Source organism: Aphidius gifuensis, linkage group LG4 (genome assembly GCF_014905175.1).
Source record: "Aphidius gifuensis isolate YNYX2018 linkage group LG4, ASM1490517v1, whole genome shotgun sequence".
In the NCBI taxonomy this organism is placed as follows: Eukaryota; Metazoa; Arthropoda; class Insecta; order Hymenoptera; family Braconidae; genus Aphidius; species Aphidius gifuensis.
The window spans coordinates 12434357-12457787 of NC_057791.1; the positions used below are offsets into that span (position 1 = coordinate 12434357).

At 30.3% G+C, this 23431-nt stretch overlaps 1 protein-coding gene across 2 annotated transcripts; it reads right to left on the bottom strand.

Moving 5' to 3' along the window:
- Nucleotides 1-53: 53 nt before the first annotated feature.
- LOC122855092 lies at nucleotides 54-15382 on the bottom strand. Of its 2 annotated transcripts, XM_044156246.1 has the most exons (9): nucleotides 14828-15382; nucleotides 14658-14742; nucleotides 14359-14585; nucleotides 3591-3790; nucleotides 1833-1932; nucleotides 1569-1736; nucleotides 1297-1493; nucleotides 561-740; nucleotides 54-310 (listed from the first exon to the last, which is right to left on the bottom strand). In XM_044156246.1, exons 2-9 carry the CDS (start codon nucleotides 14689-14691, stop codon nucleotides 157-159), a joined length of 1260 nt encoding a protein of 419 aa, XP_044012181.1. In that variant the 5' UTR covers nucleotides 14692-14742; nucleotides 14828-15382; the 3' UTR covers nucleotides 54-156. The 2 variants fall into 2 exon arrangements, with proteins under 2 accessions (XP_044012181.1, XP_044012182.1); XM_044156247.1 differs by lacking the exon at nucleotides 14658-14742 and having other exon boundaries at nucleotides 14828-15381.
- Between the last annotated feature and the right edge of the window lie 8049 nt (nucleotides 15383-23431).

The window sequence follows — 23431 nt, forward strand, 5'->3', positions numbered from 1 at the left end:
TCACAATGTCGTAATACAATGTAAATAAATAAATAAATAAAATAGATTATGTTTTTTTCGTATTAAATAACTGTTTTTTTTATTATAATTCACGTATACTTCCGTTTAATGAAAACGAATAGAAACAATAATTTTTTCACAACCATAACTTCTTTATTATGCTCTTTTATTCCACCTAACTAAAATTATTTTACCTTCGACTTCAACTTGTTGCATTTCAAGAGCCCTTTTGGCTGACTCAGTGTCAGTGAAATTGATAAACCCAAATGACGCATATGGATTCATACACACACTTGAAATTGAACCAAATCTAAAACAATATGAAAAAAAAAAGTTATTAAAATGTAATTTATTTTATTTGTCTTAAAAAAAAAAAGATAAGTTTTTTTTTATTACAAAATTAAAAACTATGTATTATGAATCAATTATAATTTATGATGTATACAACACCAAAATTTATTGATTTTTCTTTTAGGTCTAATTTTTGGTTCAAACAGCTGTTTGTTTAAAAAAAAAAAAATAAATTTAAAAAATTATATCTTCGACAATTGAAAAGTTACTTGGAAAATTTTTTTTTAATCATGACATCAGTAACGTGATCGAAATCATGGTCAGCAGCACCAATCCATACAGCTTTGGTATTGATATTTGAAGCAACTGGCAGCAGTTTGTCAACTGGTACATCTTTAACTATTTCAAGCTCTGATGATGGTTTTGGTAATTCTCTTTTAGAAGATTTGCTGAAATGTGAATATTACAATTTTTTATATTAGGTGCGTTCGTTCAGCTACAAGTTGTTATAAGCGCTAAATTGCGTTTTTGTAAATTGCACATTTAGAGAATCAAATCAAAAACCGGAATTTTCGAACCAAAAGCTTTTATTTTAATTATAAACCATTAAATTAACATTATCTACCCCATCAAACACATCCAGTCATCTACAAGACTATCAGGAGCCAATCGCACATCATATCAGCAACGAACTCCGATCCAGCCTCTGAGTTTCAGCTTATATACCAAAAAATTGGCATATTAATATATATATAATACACTAATGTCAATTCGGGAAAATTGACGTCAAATGAGAGATTGTTATTCTAACACCTTAAAGTTGTTTTTTAAAAAAATAAAATATAAAATTTTATTGACCACGCTAGTATTTGAAATTATGAATCATAACTAGAGTTATATAGTTATACTAATATTTAAGTACAGCTTCAAATTTTTCTTTTTTAGTTGACTTATCACGTTACACTACTACATCCTCAAAATAAACTTTCATAAATACTTCATTACCTTCCGCTCAACAAACGAATCATTTTTGGTGCAACCCATAATACATCATGATCGCTATGGGAGAAATTAACAGTGTTTAAAAATTTTGACGGTATATCTTCGGGGTCTGACTCGTAAATTTCATCTTCCATATTTATTGACATATTGATGTTTTTATCATTTTTTTTTAAATTTGTTGATGAGAATGCAGAGGATGTCTGCAATTGATAAAAATGATTGAGTATTAATTTTTTATTATTATTCGCCTTTCATTATTAAAAATAATTATATACCTGTGGCTCTTGCGGAGGTTTATTTAGTTTGATCATAATATCATTTTCAGAAAAACCTTGTTTCATCAGTTGAACTATTTTCATTCTTAGCATCTCAATTTTTACTGATAAACTGTTTGGAGCGAGATTCAAGCACTCTCTAAAAGATTTATCAGCTTTCTCAAAATCCTAGATAAAATAATAATTCTTAAAAAATTATTGATGTTTTTGTTTTTTTTCTAATAAAGAAGAATGTAAGATTTCATTTTTTCGATGATAAATTACCTTCATGGCGCAATAAATTTGACCCTGTCTGCATCTAAGTCTTGCAAATTGAATGGGACTATTGCAGTGTGTAATTATGTTTTCGCAATCAGAAAGAGCTCTTAAAAATAAATCAAATATCAACAATATTCAATAGCTTTTGACAAGGCTATTCAGGGGCGGATCTCACAAGTCAGACAGTTTTCCGGTAGTGTAAAGATTATATTGAAGAAATATTATGTCATTCCTACTAAAAATTTACAGAATTTGATTTGTAAATTTAATTTTAATTGATAACTTAAAATAATCACACAAAAACTCTCGGGATTTATTTTTTCAAAAATTATTATTAAAGTAATCGATTCATGAGCTTATAACTATTTTATTTAAACAGATTTTTTCTTAACGCGATGCCTAAATATTTTTCTCATCGCTCACTATATAAGTGAAATGCAGCATTTTTGATATCGAGGGTGGTAGAATTTTGCGTGTTTTACGTGCGTGTGTTAGACAAAATTTATTTAAATAAAATGATTATAAGCTTATGTATCGACTATTTAGAAAATAACCTTAAAAAAATAAATTTCGCAAGTTTTTTGTTTGATTGTTTTAAATTATTAAAATAATTATAAAAAGTTTAATTTTCAAAGGTTGCGTTTGCGCAACTATCGTCTGTCTGATTACGGTTCAAAAACAGAACTTCAAATGAACCGAACCAAAATAGGACCGGAATATATAACCGAGTCACTCAGTTTTGTATAGGCTTGCTAAGTACGCTGAAAAACTTTCTAAATTGTGAGATAAGCCACTATTTATCCAACAAAACACTAAAAACCTAAAATACCTTAAAAAACTAGGAACTTTTATATTTTAATATCTGTATAATCTATTATATGCAGAAAGTACGATCTCATAGTTATCAAATAGATTTTCTTCAAAAATATGATTTAAATGAAAAAATGATTTATGAGAGAATCACAGGGTTTAGAGGGAAATACAATGTATAGGCAAAAAAATTTTAAAATGGATTCTAAATTTGATCGTGACCCCTTATGGAAATATTTCGCCGCCATATCTCACCTCTCCGCCGTTCTACGCAAATAACCCGCGGTCTTAGAGTTTTCCTTTCCACGTTTTATCACTGTATTCCGCTTTCTTGCGTTACTTTCTATAGAGAAACTGGCTAGAGAGTACGGCAACAGTTTTAGCTCATTTTATCACCGTTCATGGATTACATGAAAACTGTTGCCGTACTCTTAGTTAGGGAGCCATAGTAAATTTAAACGGCACACATTATCATATATAAATAACTTCAAAAAGTGGAGAAAATGATGATAAAATTGCTAGGTATGGCGAAGGTCTTTTCACCGCCTTGTGTCATTTGCGTAAATTGGTGGTTTCAGGAGATGAAGTGCCGAGATATAAGACGTAAATATGAATCAAAAATATGAACTGTATCAAAAAATCTTTTCATAATATCGTCATGATTGCATCTTTCTCGCCATATCTCGTCAATACATATTTTCCTTAGTTACAGCTTTACATACTTTTTAGTGATATTAAGTTGGTATCAACCAACATGCTAGCTCGATCTTCTACTACTGATTTAGAGTTGAAATAATGAGAATTGAGCGTCACCTTCCTGGACACTGTACTTTCAAAAGGCGTAGCAAACAGATAAATATGAAGGTTCCTAGTTTTTTAGAATTTTCATATGTTTCGTTGATCGTTTGGCCTTCTTATTTATTTATTTTTATAAAACTCAGATGCTGAACTTACTCTTTAAATTTTCCAGTACATAGGTAGCAATAACTGCGATTATAATAATGTCGGAAGTCATGTGGATCGAGATCAATGGCTTTTGTTAAGAATTCACTAGCAACTAACTTTTCGTTTTGTAATATGAGATTATATGCCTTTTTTCCATAACTCTCAGCAGTTCTTGTAACTTTATGGGCTTCTCGTTTTATTTTATGTGGCTGCAAAAATAATTTCAAAATAGAAAAATTTATATAATTCCAATGCTCCTATAAAACAAATTAACACACGGAGAAAAACAAAAGGTAAAATTTACAAAAAAAAAAGTAGATTTTACCTTTTTTATGAACAAATGAGGGACACCTAGAGGTAACGGGTAAAATTTACCAAAAAAAAATGTTATAAGATTGAAGCTGTAGTTTACGTATTGACGGTGTTAAATTTACATTTAACTTTTGTTATCGCTTCCATTACTCCGAAAAAAAGTAAAATTTACCTTTTAAGGCGTTAAAGTTGTTTTTACCTTCTTAAGGGAGAACGGCCCCCATTGAAGGAAATTATAAACTTCTTTTTTTATTGTGTTTTTAGATAGTTAAAATTATGATGAATCTATTAAAACAAATCTCTACGTTTCTTACAGACTTAGTTTAAGAGTTATACTTAATGTTTATAAAAAAAAAAATTTAACATGGGCTCTTATGGAGTAATGAAAAAATGACCCTCCAAAACAGTAGTTATTGCAAAAAAAAGTATAGACCGGAATTATTTTGTATAGTGTTTTTTTGTGAATATAAGTAAATGAAATTATTTAGAACAGATTGACAGTTTTAGTTTTGTCAGTTACTATCTTATTGTTTATAAAAAATAGCAATGAAAAAAAAAAAAAAACGCTAATTTTATCATTTTTTTTTTCTTGTCAACAAAAATATGGCAACTACGCATTGGATTCGTGTTATAAATTTGATGGTATATTATCGACTGCGTCTCTAAAACGCGTGTCTACTTAGATCAAACGTTGCCAAATCTCTCTTGTTGTGTAGGTGTGAATTTTTTTTTAATTGTGTGGGTAAAAACTACCATTTTTCAATGTTGAAAATGCAAAATAAAATATAGACGGTGAGTAGGTTGCAAAAAACCTGAACAGAACCGTATATTACAAAAATACGTTCAATGGTAGTCCTCGAGACCCAGAACACGTTGCACCTATTGGTTTCCGTTTTAATGACCTGCCGTCCACAGGTAAGCCTTATAATTATAATTATATGAGGCACGTTGAAAATAATAATAATAATTCGTATACTTTTCAATTTTCAAAAATTAATATCTCGGTCGGGTGCCAATTAATTTAGTAGGGATTTCAAAATTAACTTAAATTAATAAAATTAAAAGTATTAAATAAAAAATTAAGTAATTTCGAGCTGTGCAAATTATCGATTTTTTACCTGGCTTACCTGTGGACGGCAGGTCATTAAAACGGAAACCAATAGGTGCAACGTGTTCTGGGTCTCGAGGACTACCATTGAACGTATTTTTGTAATATACGGTTCTGTTCAGGTTTTTTGCAACCTACTCACGGACTAATAGTTAATAAAACATGATATTTCAAATTTTTTTTTTTCGAAATTCTGGCAACGACCTGGGATTGATCCCCTATATCCTAATATACGGTAGGGCAAGGGGAAAAAAACTAGACAGAACATAAATGGCCAAATATTCGTTCAGTGGTAGTCCCTGAGACCCAGAACACGTTGCACCTACTCCCAACCGTTTTGATTAGTAACCGTCCACAGGTAAGCCAGGTGAAAAATCGATAATTTGCACAGCTCGTAATTACTTAATTTTTTATTTAATACGTTTAATTTTATTATATTAATTTAATTTTAACATCCCTACTAAATTAATTGGTACCCGATCGAGATATTAATTTTTGAAATTTGAAAAAAATACGAATTATGAAACGCGTTGAAAATAATAATAATAACAATTTTTTCTTTTTTTCCATGACAATATCCCCCTTTGACGTCACAGACAAAACTGAGATCGGGCTACACTGGCAACGTTCTTTCGTCAATTTTTTTTTAGCGCATCATGAAAATTCCTGGTGGTGGGACGAAAAGACACAAAGATGGCCGACTGATTGAACAAATAATTAAATTGTCATGTTATTTTTAAGCTTTTTTACAGCCTTATCTGTTAAAGCTAGATTTGTGGTTAAGCGAGATGGGTTGTTGAGAATTTATTCTTAAGGCATGTCCAACGCGAAACGAAAATACAGAGAAGTTTTTGAAATTTTGACAGTAGATTATTTATGTAATAATACACAATCTCTAATTTTTTTATAATTTTTTTGTCGGTGGTTTTTTTTAAATTAATTAATAAAGTTAACATTTCTTAAGGAGGTTATACATAGGCTCTTATGGCCAGCCGAGTACACTTCAGACAAACCTGGTTAGAAACTTTATGAAAAAATACAGAGACTATTTCGAAAAACTGATATATTATAAAATGAAAAAAGACAAAAATTTTGAGCCGTATATGAAAAAAGTTTTGTCGGTGGGTTTTTTTTTAATAAATAAAAATAGACGCAAAAATTAGGAATTTTGACATATTATTGTCGGCAGAGTAAAACTGACAGTAAACATTTTTTTATTATGAAATAAGGTCAAATATGGTAAAAATAACGTGTTATGATCGATTTAAAAAAAAAAAAAATCATTTTTTTGGGGTTGGCAGTGCATTTCTTGTAATGTAAAATAGATAGGACATTCTCCTCTCCACAACACTCTAAAACCGGCGTTGGACATGCTTTAAACAACTTTTTTTGATTTGTCAACTAGTTTTCAAGTTTTGAGCGTGTAAACAGAAAAAAAAACATGTTGCCGGGAGTTGATAGCCTTTATCCGTGAATCTAGCACAAACTACTGAACGTAGAATCTCTGAGCTGCGTGAACCTGGCACCCCACTTTATCGTAGAGACTTGTAGTATGGCTTATTTTGAAGGTCTTAATTTGTAGTAATTTGTAGTGAAAAGGGTTTAATTTGTAGTTCAAAAATTGAGGGTGAAAAAAGGGTTAAAAGGTACTTTCTTCAAAAATTGACTTAGAGCGATGAGAGTAGGGCCAAAACGTTCGTTGGAATTTGTAGTAATTTGTAGTAAAAAGAGTTTAATTTGTAGTTCAAAAATTAGGTGTGAAAAAAGGGTTAAAATGTACTTTCGCAGAAAATTGAAGAAAAATAGTAATGAAGAGGTCAAATAGCTTTCTTAGAATTTGTAGTAATTTGTAGTGAACAAATTTTAATTTTATATAAGTTAGAAAATAATGACACAAAAAAAATATTTTTTTTTTTGGAGCAATAATCATGATAAAATTGCATAACTTTTTTGTTGACAACCAGAAAAAAATTACGAGTAAAATAAATGGAGAAAAAATCGTGAAAAATATGAATATATTTTTACTAAACCAGTTTCCCAAAAAAACAAAGTCAAAAAAGTGGAAAAAAAAATTTTTTTTTTACTCCAAAATATTGAATACTAAATATTTTTTTTATTTATTGACCAAAAAACAAACTAAAATATTGGATAGATAGGAAAACATCCTAGCTAATTTGTAGTGAAGAAATTAGAATTTGTAGTTAAACCATTTGTCCGGAAAAATCAATTCTCTGACATATTCCCTTAATAAAATATTGCGTAACTTTTTTATTTATTGACCAAAATTCAAACTAAAATATTGAGTAGATAGGGAAACATCCTAGCTAATTTGTAGTGAAGAAATAAGAATTTGTAGTTGAACCATCATTAATTCAATAAATGGTAGATAGAGGGAAACATCTTAGCTAATTTGTAGTGAAGAAATTAGAATTTGTAGTTGAACTATTTGTCCGGAAAAATTAATTCTCTCATATAATACCTTCATAAATTATTGCGTAACTTTCTTATTTATGGACCAAAATTTAAACTAAAATATTAAATAGATAGGGAAACATCCTAGCTAATTTGTAGTGAAGAAATTAGAATTTGTAGTTGAACCATTTGTCCGGAAAAATTAATTCTCTCATATAATACCTTCATAAATTATTGCGTAACTTTCTTATTTATTGACCAAAATTCAAACTAAAATATTGAGTAGAGAGGGAAACATCCTAGCTAATTTGTAGTGAAGAAATTAGAATTTGTAGTTGAACCATTTGTCCGGAAAAATTAATTCTCTGACATATTCCCTTAATAAAATATTGCGTAACTTTTTTATTTATTGACCAAAATTCAAACTAAAATATTGAGTAGATAGGGAAACATCCTAGCTAATTTGTAGTGAAGAAATTAGAATTTGTAGTTGAACTATTTGTCCGGAAAAATTATTCTCTCATATAATAACTTCATAAATTATTGCGTAACTTTCTTATTTATTGACCAAAATTTAAACTAAAATATTAAATAGATAGGGAAACATCCTAGCTAATTTGTAGTGAAGAAATTAGAATTTGTAGTTGAACCATTTGTCCGGAAAAATTAATTCTCTTATATAATACCTTCATAAATTATTGCGTAACTTTCTTATTCATTGACCAAAATTCAAACTAAAATATTGAGTAGAGAGGGAAACATCCTAGCTAATTTGTAGTGAAGAAATTAGAATTTGTAGTTGAACCATTTGTCCGGAAAAATTAATTCTCTGACATATTCCCTTAATAAAATACTGCGTAACTTTTTTATTTATTGACCAAAATTCAAACTAAAATATTGAGTAGATAGGGAAACATCCTAGCTAATCTGTAGTGAAGAAATTAGAATTTGTAGTTGAACTATTTGTCCGGAAAAATTAATTCTCTCATATAATACCTTCATAAATTATTGCGTAAATTTCTTATTTATTGACCAAAATTTAAACTAAAATATTAAATAGATAGGGAAACACCCTAGCTAATTTGTAGTGAAGAAATTAGAATTTGTAGTTGAACCATTTGTCCGGAAAAATTAATTCTCTGACATATTCCCTTAATAAAATATTGCGTAACTTTCTTATTTATTGACCAAAATTTAAACTAAAATATTAAATAGATAGGGAAACATCCTAGCTAATTTGTAGTGAAGAAATTAGAATTTGTAGTTGAACCATTTGTCCGGAAAAATTAATTCTCTCATATAATACCTTCATAAATTATTGCGTAACTTTCTTATTTATTGACCAAAATTCAAACTAAAATATTGAGTAGAGAGGGAAACATCCTAGCTAATTTGTAGTGAAGAAATTAGAATTTGTAGTTGAACCATTTGTCCGGAAAAATTAATTCTCTGACATATTCCCTTAATAAAATATTGCGTAACTTTTTTATTTATTGACCAAAATTCAAACTAAAATATTGAGTAGATAGGGAAACATCCTAGCTAATTTGTAGTGAAGAAATTAGAATTTGTAGTTGAACTATTTGTCCGGAAAAATTATTCTCTCATATAATAACTTCATAAATTATTGCGTAACTTTCTTATTTATTGACCAAAATTTAAACTAAAATATTAAATTGAGAAAAAAGTTACGCAATATTTTATTAAGGTTGTATGTAAATCGCATGATCGGGCGACTTTTTGGGTCCACAAGGGTGCTTATAAACTCATATTAAAAAAAAAAATTGTAGCGCCCTCTCATGCCTAAAATCTTTTCACTTTACTGATGCGTCATAAGTAGTGTGAGTGTTGCCGGCTTATATTTACAGACACTAATACTACTCCAGCAATAAACATGCAGGGGGAAGTTCCAAAACCGTAGATTTCTTCTAAGAGAAGGATAGAAGAAGAGATGGAAGATTGAGCCAGAAGAGATAGAGAGAAGGATAGAGCTAGAAGAATTAAACCGCACGGTGGTATTGGAACGTATCCCAAATTTTCAATGTAATTCAGCCGGCTGAAACCCGTAAATTTCAAAAGTAATTAGCCAATATCTTTGAAACGGTGTTGAGGAAATGAATAATTTTTTTTTCATAACTTTTGGAATTCTACAAAGTACAAATCTGTAGAAAAAAATCAAAATTTAAATTAAGAGTTTTAAAAATACAAGCGCAAACGTACCTATACTCCCTATGCTTGCGTGTTAAAGTTGCCAACTTTGACACTAATTATCTGGATTTTCGCGAAGAGGAAAATTACGAAAAAATTCCACCAAATAGATAATTATTTCATTTAAACATTAAAAAAAAAAATCGAAAATTAAATTCAGGGAAATCCATTTACATACAACCTTAAGGGAATATGTCAGAAAAATAATTTTTCCGGACAAATGGTACAACTAAAAATTCTAATTCCTCCACTACAAATTAGCTAGGATGTTTCCCTATCTATTCAATGATTTAGTTTGAATTTTAGTCAATAAATAAAAAAGTTACGCAATAATTTATTAAAGTATTATATGAGAGAATTAATTTTTCCGGACAAATGGTTCAACTACAAACTCTAATTTCTTCACTACAAATTAGCTAGGATGTTTCCCTATTTACTCAATATTTTAGTTTGAATTTTGGTCAATAAATAAAAAAGTTACGCAATATTTTATTAAGGGAATATGTCAGAGAAATAATTTTTCCGGACAAATGGTTCAACTACAAATTCTAATTTCTTCACTACAAATTAGCTAGGATGTTTCCCTCTCTACTCAATATTTTAGTTTGAATTTTGGTCAATAAATAAGAAAGTTACGCAATAATTTATGAAGGTATTATATGAGAGAATTAATTTTTCCGGACAAATGGTTCAACTACAAATTCTAATTTCTTCACTACAAATTAGCTAGGATGTTTCCCTCTCTACTCAATATTTTAGTTTGAATTTTGGTCAATAAATAAGAAAGTTACGCAATAATTTATGAAGGTATTATATGAGAGAATTAATTTTTCCGGACAAATGGTTCAACTACAAATTCTAATTTCTTCACTACAAATTAGCTAGGATGTTTCCCTATCTATTCAATATTTTAGTTTAAATTTTGGTCAATAAATAAGAAAGTTACGCAATATTTTATTAAGGGAATATGTCAGAGAATTAATTTTTCCGGACAAATGGTTCAACTACAAATTCTAATTTCTTCACTACAAATTAGCTAGGGTGTTTCCCTATCTATTTAATATTTTAGTTTAAATTTTGGTCAATAAATAAGAAATTTACGCAATAATTTATGAAGGTATTATATGAGAGAATTAATTTTTCCGGACAAATAGTTCAACTACAAATTCTAATTTCTTCACTACAAATTAGCTAGGATGTTTCCCTATCTACTCAATATTTTAGTTTGAATTTTGGTCAATAAATAAAAAAGTTACGCAATATTTTATTAAGGGAATATGTCAGAGAATTAATTTTTCCGGACAAATGGTTCAACTACAAATTCTTATTTCTTCACTACAAATTAGCTAGGATGTTTCCCTATCTACTCAATATTTTAGTTTGAATTTTGGTCAATAAATAAAAAAGTTACGCAATATTTTATTAAGGGAATATGTCAGAGAATTGATTTTTCCGGACAAATGGTTTAACTACAAATTCTAATTTCTTCACTACAAATTAGCTAGGATGTTTTCCTATCTATCCAATATTTTAGTTTGTTTTTTGGTCAATAAATAAAAAAAATATTTAGTATTCAATATTTTGGAGTAAAAAAAAAATTTTTTTTTCCACTTTTTTGACTTTGTTTTTTTGGGAAACTGGTTTAGTAAAAATATATTCATATTTTTCACGATTTTTTCTCCATTTATTTTACTCGTAATTTTTTTCTGGTTGTCAACAAAAAAGTTATGCAATTTTATCATGATTATTGCTCCAAAAAAAAAAATATTTTTTTTGTGTCATTATTTTCTAACTTAAAATTAAAATTTGTTCACTACAAATTACTACAAATTCTAAGAAAGCTATTTGACCTCTTCATTACTATTTTTCTTCAATTTTCTGCGAAAGTACATTTTAACCCTTTTTTCACACCTAATTTTTGAACTACAAATTAAACTCTTTTTACTACAAATTACTACAAATTCCAACGAACGTTTTGGCCCTACTCTCATCGCTCTAAGTCAATTTTTGAAGAAAGTACCTTTTAACCCTTTTTTCACCCTCAATTTTTGAACTACAAATTAAACCCTTTTCACTACAAATTACTACAAATTAAGACCTTCAAAATGAGCCATACTACAAGTCTCTACGATAAAGTGGGGTGCCAGGTTCACGCAGCTGAATCTCTGAGACAATATGGCCAAGCCCAAACAAAAAAAAAGTATTGAGCATGTAATGCCCACTCTAAATTTATGAAAAATATTTACCTATAGATTTTATCATGGAATTCAGGTAAAAATTTTCATCAATATAAAGAGGCAAAATGGCACTTACCTCTCAAAAAAAAATATTACAATCGAGGGTCAGCAGCAAAGAGGTGGGGGGAGGGGGGCAATCTACCTCTTGGGTCTTGAACAATCCACTAAAATTAAAGCAGACTTTTGGGACTTTCCAATACATATGGATATGGAGAATTTGATAACTACAAACATTACTGACGAGGCTTACAATCTGGTGAATTGAGAAAGTCCTCCCCATATATTTCAATAACTCGGAATGAATAAATAAGTACGAACTAATCGAAAAACCTCCACGGTCTCCGCTACGTCAAATTTCAAAAAATTCAATTGACTATATTGTTACATCAACATTAAACATATTCCCCAAATGCAATATCACTTTTTTTTCTCAATCACGTAGTCAGAAAAATAAAAACTAAAGTTACCTGAATCGACGATCTTAAAGCAAATTATGAGGTCACAGTCCATGTAACATGCAAAACGAGCCATTAAATTGAAAGAAACAAAAAAGAAAAAAATATATATTTTTGATAAATATATAAAATTTTTTTGAAAATAACAATGAAGACAATTAATACTTTTCAAAGGATTTAATTTTATTGTTATAACCCTTTATAAACAATCATAAGATATTACTATTAATAATAATCATTTTGATGTACCTAATAATAATTGAAAAAACTTTGAAAAAGTGTATTAATTGATTACTTAAAAATGTAGTAAATATGGGGAATATTCGAATTCAGTGCCGTGGCCCCCGCGGTGAGGGACGTGACTTATCGTCCATACTGGTCTCCATGACCGTCCGTTGTCATTTTTATTTTTCGACTAGTTTCGTCTAGTTTTGCCATGTTGAAAACAATGGACTTAGAAAAAAAAAAATTAAATTTTACAAAAAAAACTAAGTCCCTTAAAAAAAAAAAAAATTTAGATATCTGGATTATTTTACTTAGCTAGATTTTTCACTTAGCTGTAATTGTAACCACACAATCAATATCTACATTATTTCACTAGATTTTTTACTTAGCTGTAATTGTAGCCACACAACCAATATCTACATTATTTTACTTAGCTAGATTTTTCACTCAGCTAGATTTTTTACTTAGCTTCAATTATAGCCACACAATCAATATCTATATTATTTTACTTAGCTAGATTTTTCACTTAGCCAGATTTTTTACTTAGCTGTAATTGTAGCCGAACAATCAATATCTATATTATTTTACTTAGCTAGATTTTTCACTTAGCTAGATTTTTTACTTCGCTACATCTAAGGCTAACCTGAGTTCCTTTTTTTTTTCTAAGTACATTATTTTCAACATGGCAAAACTAGACGAAACTAGTCGAAAAATAAAAATGACAACGGACGGTCATGGAGACCAGTATGGACGATAAGTCACGTCCCTCGCCACGGGGGCCACGGCACTGAATTCGGGTGCGTCCTAAATATGTAGTGAAGTGTAGTAGTGAGTCATCATATTTTGTTGATGTAGTCATTGTAGTTATGTATAAGGTGTGGTAGGTGTAGTAATTGTGTTTTTTGACTACATTCTGTAGTCATGGTGTCACTAAATCTGGCTCCTCATCAAAAACTATTGAATTTTATTAAAAAGTAACAGTTTTTAACAAATTTTGCTCAATTTTAAAAAGCCTAATAAATTTTATCTATATAGTAAACTTTGATGAACCGATGAGCGATACCCCGATAGTTAATATGATAACGAATTCAAGGTGAGAGTAGAGGGTTCAAGTCCTCGTCACGTCCGTAATATATTCGTTAAATCAATTTTGTTTTTTCAAAATAAAAAATCTTAGTTATAATTTATAAATCACTGAAATAATAATAATAAATTAATTATATTTTTTATTTAATTTTGCTATATGCTTGAGACACACACTCATGTTAAATTTTAACAAATTGTAACAAAAACTGACAAAATTTAACAAATTTTGACGACAGTCATGAGTAAAAGTGATAATGTTCAACAAAAACTGACGAAACTTGATTGATAATTTTAAAAAAATTTAACAAATAAAAGTAACCAATTTCAATTCTTGATCTTAAGTTGCGCTAAACTTTGCGGACCCCACAGTCAGTTCGCCAACACTGTTTTTTATAGTGAATCGAATGAAGCAAGTTGATGAATAAAGTGAAAAAACGAAAATTTTTCATGGAAATCTAATTTTATATTTGGATAGGAAAAAAGTTGAGGAACGGTCTTTATTTTCATGTCGCAAAGAAAAGTAGTTCGGCACAATTTGGAACAAAGAATATCATTCCAGTTCGTTACTAAGCTTCACGATAGCATGACTTTAGTTCAAGAGAGAAAAAAATCAAGTATTCATATTGTAATTGACAATAGCATTTCAACATGGTAAAGTTCAACAAATCAATAACAAAGTTCATTTACCTATTTATAGTATAATTGTGAATAAAATGAAAAAGATACTGACATACCTTGTGAACAACAGTGAAACCACTCAAATCTTGAGCAGGATCACATGGTTTATTAGTGCTTACAATCCAGCTTCTGTCAACTTCAAACTCAACGAGCTTTTTTTTTTTATGTTTTCTGTCCACAATTGACTTGACATATGCCGATGCTAGATCAATATTTTCACTCAAATTTAATATCTCTTCAGCCATTTTCTTTTGAGCTATTTTGTTACTTCCATGATTTTTACCTAGTGATGTAAAATTATCGTTAATATTAAATTTTTCATTGATTTCCGGATGAATAATTGAGTTTTTGTTACGTTTATTTTTTTTAATTTTTTGATTAATTTCCATCTTTTTCTATTGTTTTATATTTATCCTTGATAGAGTGATGTTCTAAAAATCCTAAAGATATTCGTTCAAAACAGCTATTATATTGTCATTGTTTATGTTTGAAAATGAATTAGTTATGAAATATAACGACAGTTACCTTAATAGTTATTTGACGTACTGTTATTCAACTTTACTGATTTGCAATCAAACTGTTATATGTAAGATGTAACTATGTAACTATGTACTGTGTAATAAAAACTATTTAGGTACTATTTGATAGTTTAATATTTTGATGTTTGCAATTGTCACAACGACGACCACCGATCAATCAATCATAAAGGCCAGCTGGCCTGAGCTGGCCAGTGAAGGCCAGTATTGGGTAGGTATGGGGTGCGTTCCGTGGCTATCCAGTCCGTACGAACTTCAAAATGGCGACGAAAAAAATGAAAATTCTAATAATGTTAAAAGTTACTATGATACATCACTATAGCCAAAGAGAAGGCCAGAGATTTATAAAAACTTAAAATATTAAGTATTACTATTTTTTTCAGGTTTAAGTTGACAGAGTTTCTATTTAATTATTTCAAATCCGTCGAATAAATTGGCTAACGTCAAATTTGATCAGATTATTTTCAAATGAAAAAAATCAGGTCTACCACAACAAAGGATCAAAATATTTCCAAACTCCGCCATTTTGAAGTTCGTACGGACTGGATAGCCACGGAACGCACCCATGATACCGGTGTATCATACACTGTATGATACAGTTCATCGTTCATACGCTATTGTACGCCACAGGTGCCTTCGCTTTCGGTACTTTTACACGGAGCTTCTTTTGCATTCCTTTATAAAAATTTTTTTTAGATTTTACATATAAAAGCTCCAAAGCGCCAAAATTTTATGAAAAAGCTGTATTGTAGTGGCAGTACTGGCACATGCAGGTTTTTTGGTTCAATTTTAGATGGAGCAATGTTTATTCCTTTAGATAAAAATTTTGTTGTGAATTTTGTTATTGTAATACCTCATACCACACATTTTATAGGAAAAGCTGTTTTTGTAGTGGCAGTAGTGGCACATGACATTATTTTTTGGTTTCCAATTATTAGATGGATAACTGTTCAATGTTTATATCAAACTGAAATAGATAAAAAATCCACAAGCGCCATTGTTTGGATTGTCACATAGCTCATACCACACATTATCGTAAACTGTAAAGCAGTGTTGGGTAAATGGTCGATTTTTGGGTTTAATACTTTCATACCGGTATGAAGGTATGAAACCGGTATAATACCGGTATGAAAGTATGAAAGTATGAAACTCAGGAACGCCCCCTATGGCATCAAAATTGTCTACCATACCAGCATAAAACTCTCGAATGTCAAATTTTTTGTTGATATATTAATAGATGTATTACAGAATAAACAAATAATATGAACAATATTTGATTATAAAAACAACAACAGTAATGTATTTCAATTTATTTGAACAGATAATAAGCTATTGACAAATGGCTAAGAAACGGATGTAGCTTCCCTGTTAATTTCTAAAGAATTAATTCAGCCAAAGTAATTAACATCCTTTCCTTAGCTACCATTTTTCCCATAGCTTTTTATTAATGTAAATAAATAAATGGTCATAGGAAAAATGGTAGCTAAGGAAAGGAAGTTGTCACATGTTAATTTATACGAAATTAATTTTACAAAAGAAATAAACATGCAGGCAACATCCTTTCCTTAGCTAATATTTTTCCCATAGCTTTTTATTAATTTAACAAAATAAATGGTCATAGTGGTAGAAGCTATGAAAGACATGTTGCTATTTATTTATACGAAATTAATTTTGCCGAAGAAATGAACATGCAGGCAACATCCTTTCCTCAGCTACCATTTTTCCTATGACCATTTATTACTTAAATAAATAAAGAGCTATGGGAAAAATATTATCCAAGGAAAGGATGTTGCCTGCATGTTAATTTCTCTGGCAAAATTAATTTCGTATAAATTAACATGTGATAACTTCCTTTCCTTAGCTGTCATTTTTCCCATAGGTTTTTATTTATTTAAATAAATAAATGGTCATAGGAAAAATGGTAGCTAAGGAAAGGATGTTGCCTGCATGTTTATTTCTTTGGCAAAATTAATTTCGTATAAATTAACATGTGACAACTTCCTTTCCTTAGCTACCATTTCCCTTATAGCTTTTTATTTATTCAAATTAATAAAAAGCTATGGAAAAAGTATGAGCTAAGGAAAGGATGTTGCCTACGTATTAATTTCTTTGGCTAAATTAATATTTTATGAATTAACAGGTAAACAACATTCTGTCCATAGACATTTTTCCAATAGGTTTTTACATAAATAAATAAATAAAAAACTATGAAAAAAATAACTAAGGAAGGGTGTTGCCACATGTTGATTTATAAAGAATTAATTGAGCCAAAGAAATTAACAGGTAAGCCACATCCTCTCCTTAGACATTTGTCAATAGCTTTTAATATATTCAATAAATATATTACTACTGACAAAAGTCTGAGAAAAGGATGAAGATCATTACTATTATGCTATAATTAAAGGAATGATATTCTTAAATTTAAATTATGAGCAATTCAAAATGGTGTGTGACGTAAAATACGAAAATGCCTACAGATGGCGTTACTAACGTGGTATGAACACTGAAATATAATAAAACTGGATAGCTATTCTCGACATAATTATCCCCTGTACCGGGGATAACATGAAAATGCTCGAAAGCGATATAGTCGTTTGATGGAAACCATTGAAGAAGATACAAATAAAGCCATAAATTAAGGTAAATTTCCACAAAATAGTTATCCCTGTCGCCGGGGATAACTGAGGGGATAATTATGTCGAGAATAGCTATCCTGGAAGCCGAACTTCGTGTCGCCGAGAGAGAAACTCAATGGTTGATCTATTGTCCTTGTCGGTACAGTCACGTCAACTATAATTGGTTGAGACTACTGAAATATAATATAACTTTTATACCGTGTAGTACTAGTTTGTTTTGACGTTGACTGTACAAGATTTAATGTGCGCATGCGTGAGTGAGAGGGAAAGCCAACCAATATATTGCTATCTCTGGCGACACTCCGTGCATTGGCTAAGCATAGGAGTTCACCTTCCAGTTTTATTATATTTCAGAGGGTATGAAAGTATAAAACCTCCGCGGTATAATACCGGTATTATACCGAGGTTTACGACCGGTATGATACCGCGGTATTATACAAACCCAACACTGCTGTAAAGCCTGGAATATTGCATAGAGAAATTTATCACTTTTGTCGTTTTTTCTGTTTCTAGTTTTTAGTCGGTATTACAGGGCGAAATTGCAAAACGAAAAAAAATTTTTTATTAAAGGAATGCACCAGGGATGGGCATATTGTGAGTTTTTGAGTTGTTTTCAATTATCCATGGATAAAACGTTTAAAACGGTTAAAACAGGATAAAACGGATAAAACCCACGTGATCTCTCAGTAACTCAAATTTTAACCATATAATTTTTTTTAGCTACATCTTTTCCTTAGCTACTGCTTGTCCTTACTCATTTCTTTATATAACAAGTAAAATACATGTTATCCGTTTTAAAAAAATAAAAATGTCCAAGGAAAAGCAGTAGCTAAGGAAAAGATGTAGCTAAGGAATTAATGTGGCCAGAAAAATTATGTTTTGAGCAACATTAATTCTTTAGCCACATCTTTTCCTTAGCTACTGCTTTTCCTTGGACATTTTTATTTTTAATAAATAGAATTACATGTATTTTATTGATTAAATAAATAAAAATCCCGAGAACAAGCAGTAGCTAAAGAAAAGATATAACTAAGAAATTACAGTTGCCGAAAAAAATTATGTTTTAAGCAACATTAATTCTTTAGCCACATCCTTTCCTTAGCTACTGCTTTTCCTCGGACATTTTTATTTTTTGAAAATAAAATAACATGTATTTTATTTATTAAATCAATAGAAATCCCAAAGACAGGCAGTGGCTAAGGAAAAGATGTAGCTAAGGAATTACGGTTGCCGAAAAAATTATGTTTCAAGCAACATTAATTGCTTAGCCACATCCTCTCTTTAGCTACTGCTTTTCCTTGGACATTTTTATTTTTTAAAAATAAAATAACATCTACTTTATTTATTAAATAAATAAATGACTAAGGACAAGCAATAGCTTAGAAAAAGATGGAGCTAAGGAATTATTGTGGCCAGAAAAATTATGTTTCAAGCAACATCAATTCCTTAGCTACATCCTTTTCTTAGCTACATTTTTTCCTTAGCTACTGGTTGTGCTAAATATGTCACATCAATTCCTGAGATTTTTTTCGGGATTGTAATTTATTTTGGTTACTTTTGATGATAGTTCCAAGTTTCACCGCTAGAGGGAAATGTTATATACAAGCGGATAAAACTAAGGATGTTTTAAACATAGTTTTAAACATGGTTTAGAACATTATGTTTTATACATGCCCATCCCTGCCACTGAAATATAATAAAACTGGAAGGTGAACTCCTATGCCTAGCCAATGCACGGAGTGTCGCTAGAGATAGCAATATATTGGATGGCTTTCCCTCTCACTCACGCATGCGCACATTAAATCTTGTACAGTCAACGTCAAAACAAACTAGTACTACACGATATAAAAGTTACATTATATTTCAGTATAGTCTCAACCAACTTTAGTTGACGTGACTGTACCGACAAGGACAAAAGCCCATCCAATGAATCTCTCTCTCGGCGACGCTAAGTTCGGCTTCCAGTTTTATTATATTTCAATGGGACTATGTTAAAAAAATGCTGCATGCATTTTTAGCATAGAACCGCTAACTTCACACTAGCTTTTTTCGATACAGCCAACATTAAAAAAATACAACAACAATGGTTAGCGGTGTTAATAAATTTCTTTGTTTATATTTACACATGTATAGTACATATATATAATGATTGACTGTTAAAATATCAAATTGTCAACAAATAAAAAAGGTTATATTTTTATTTATCTTTTATGTGTTTGTAAGCAAGTTGGTACAGCTGAAACAATTTCAAGAAACGATTAAAACGCCGCCCTATAGCCGTCATATGTGAACTTTTCCTTCCATAGCGCTATGGCATAGAACTTGGTCGAAAAACTATGCTAGTGGCCACAAGCCTTTAGAGTACGTTCCAAAAATCACTCAGAAGCCCGGAAACAGCGCAGTAGACAGAAAAATTTAGGAATAAAATAAACTTAAAAGTTACTGGAGGTTACTGTTGATTGCAAACAACAAAATTAGCCATATTGCATACATGCCACTTGCTTTTCTTATTTATTACAGTTGTGAAAAGTATTTCTATAAATATTATTAATAATTAATCAATAATATTTTTTTGATTTGCACCTATTAAAATTCATGGAAAAAAATCTTGTCTACCACAACAAAATATCAAAAATTTTCTATGATCACAATCTTGAACTTCAGCACCCGTATTCAGAGGATGTTCTCATTAGGGCGTTTTTTTTCCGATGGTGGCGTTTGTGAAGCTTTTCTATGTGAAGTCTATATAAAAAAAATTTTGTCAAGCGCCATCAGCGGAAAAAAAGCCCTAATGAGAACAATTTTACCGCGTGAATAAGGGTGCTGCAGTTCAATTCACAGGGCAAATTTTTTACAATTTAGGGCTTTTTTTTGCCGGTAATGGCACTTGTCAATTTTTTTTTATATAGATTTCACATACAAAAGCTCTACAAGCGCCACCAGTAGAGGAAAAAAGCCCTAAATTGTAATGCCCTGTGAATTGGACTGCAGCACCCGTATTCACGGGGCAAAATTGTTCTCATTAGGGCTTTTTTTTTCCGCTGATGGCGCTTGACAAAATTTTTTTTATATAGATTTCATATAGAAAGGCTTCACAAACGCCACCATCGAAAAAAAACGCCCTAATGAGAACATCCTGTGAATACAGCACCCGTATTCACAGGGCATTACAATTTAGGGCTTTTTTCCTCCACTGGCGGCGCTTGTGAGCCTTTGTATGTGAATTCTATATAAAAAAAATTTAACAAGCGCCATCAGTGGCAAAAAGAAGCCCTAAATTGTATAAAATTTGCCCTGTGAATACGGGTGCGGGTGCCGGGCTTCCGAGTGATTTTTGGAACGTACCCTTAAGCTGCACGGAGCGTACGCACTGGTACGCACGGAGTCTTGTGGTCATATGAAGAAACTTAAGTACCTAACTAAAATTTTTTATTGCTTTATTGTTATTGGTTTTTCCTAGTTCTTTCGCTTTCTTTCTACATTATTAGTTGGTAATTTGTTCTTGTGTCTTGAAAAAAAATTATTAAATTCACAAAATAAACACAATAGGTGCTGTCTTTTGGGTGTTTATTTTTTTTCAGTTTAATGCGCATGATCATACACATGCGCATATTATGCAAACATGAAGAGAGAACAGTAGGTGCTTTCTTTTGGGTGTTTATTTTTTTTCCTATTTATTTTCGCGCATGCGCAGTTTAATGCGCAGTCGGTTAAAAGTCGGATTGCAACAGCATAGGAGTGTAGGACATAAGGAGCTGGATCAGCCATGTTTTAATTCTTATTTTTTAAGGATTATTTGTTTCGCCGCCACTGCTCTGTCCTCAATTTTGCATGACATACGCATGTGTTTGATCATGCACATTAAAGTGAAAAAAAATAAATACACAAAAGAAAGCACCTAGTAGATGCTTTCTTTTGTGTATTTATTTTTTTTCCTGTTTATTTTCACATATGCACAGTTGAATGCGCAGTCAGCAAAAAGTCAGTTTGCAACAGCGTAGGACATGAGGGGTTTGATCAGCTATGTTTTAATTCTTAATTTTTAAGAATTATTTGTTCGACGCCACTGTTCTCTCACCATGTTTGCATAATATGCGCATGTGTATGATCATGCGCATTAAAGTGAAAAAAAATAAACACCCAAAAGAAAGCACCTAGTGGCGTCGAATCAATCATTCTTAAAAAATAAGAATTAAAACATCCCAGGAAAAAATCGTCAGATCAAATCAGATCAAATTAGATCTAATTTCATCAAACTTGATCTGGTTTCAGATCAAATCTTATCTGATCAGATCTGACTAGATCAAACTTGATCTGACTAGAATGTTTCGGTTCCGGTTTTAAGTGAGCTTCGGTTAGAGCTGATAATTAGCCGGTTATTTATTTTTTTGACCATTAATAACTGTTAATAACGGTTCGTAACCGGTTTAAAACCAAACGGGGATGGGGCATCGGCGCGCATGCGCAAAATTTTAAGCTTTATGATAGGTCCAAAATCAGAGACTTATTTTAATGTTTAATATAATTAATTGTTAATAATATAAACAATAAATTAATATATTAAATAAATCGTTATGAACAAAAAAAATATAATATTTGAGTAACCCATATAAAACTCGAGTTGAAAAAAAAAATTTTATGATACATATTGAAAATAAAAATAAATATGAAAAATAATGATTGGGTATAATAATATTAACAAGACCTGTAGATTCCATATTATATTTATTAATAATAAAAAAAGGAAGAAAATTTAAGACTGATAATATTTTAGTATCAGTAATCTTGTCAATTGAGCCTATGTTTTGAGTTGTTTTGTTCTTCTTCTTCGTAATGAGTGCTACAACTTGCTCAAATGATTGTCTGACATCAGGTTTATTTTTTGGCACCATCATTTCCATAAAATTTGTTTTAATTTCATCATCACAATTTTGACATTCTTGAGCAGGATGCTTCATCATTCTACCAGCATTTGAAACATATTTTTTTCCACAATATTTATAACTTCCTGTCTTGTAATTGCATTCAGGATTTGCAACAACATTAAAATGTTTCCAAACTTCAGATTCAGAACGACCCATTGTTGAAATTAGTATCTATAAAATATATGGACTGTTATTTAATCTCTTTGAACTAAATTTATTTACTTTTTTTACTTACATATATGACATATCAACAACAAAAGTATAGACTGTCAACTCTGGGTTTAAACTCACTTTCTCTTTTTACAACAACTAAGTCTCTCTGAACTGAATACGATATACAAATCAACTGCAAATTATAATTTTAATTGTTATATAATTATTCAAAATTTATCACTGATAATTTTTATTTTTCAGAAACATGTTTAAAAAAATATTAATAACATCAAAAATAAAGTTGTTATGATGGTTACCTTTTCTACTGTCTTTTTTTATTCATAAATTTTTCAGTTGACACTACGATCGAATTTGTATTAACATAATTGAACTATTTATATTATTTTGACATTGAATAAATAATATTTGATGTTAATATTGTTAATAATAAATTATTATTTTTATTGTTATTAAAATAATATTTTCAGCCTTGTACACACATAAGCAGTAGGTGCTTTCTTTTGTGTATTTATTTTTTTTTCACTTTAATGCGCATGATCATGCACATGCGCATACTATGCAAACATGAGAAGAGAGCAGTGGCGTCGAAACAAATAATTCTTAAAAAATAAGAATTAAAACATGGCTGGTCCAGCTCCTCATCTCCTACGCTGTTGCAATCTGACTTTTTGCCGACTGCGCATTTAAATGCGCATGCGTGAAAATAAACAGAAAAAAAAATAAACACCCAAAAGAAAGCACTTAGTATAAAGTACGCGCAGCTTTTCGTGCGCAGGCTCCTCCCTTTTTCGGTTTAAAACCGAAAAATTTCTAACCGCCTGTTATTAACCGGTTAATAACCGACTCACAGCTCTAGCT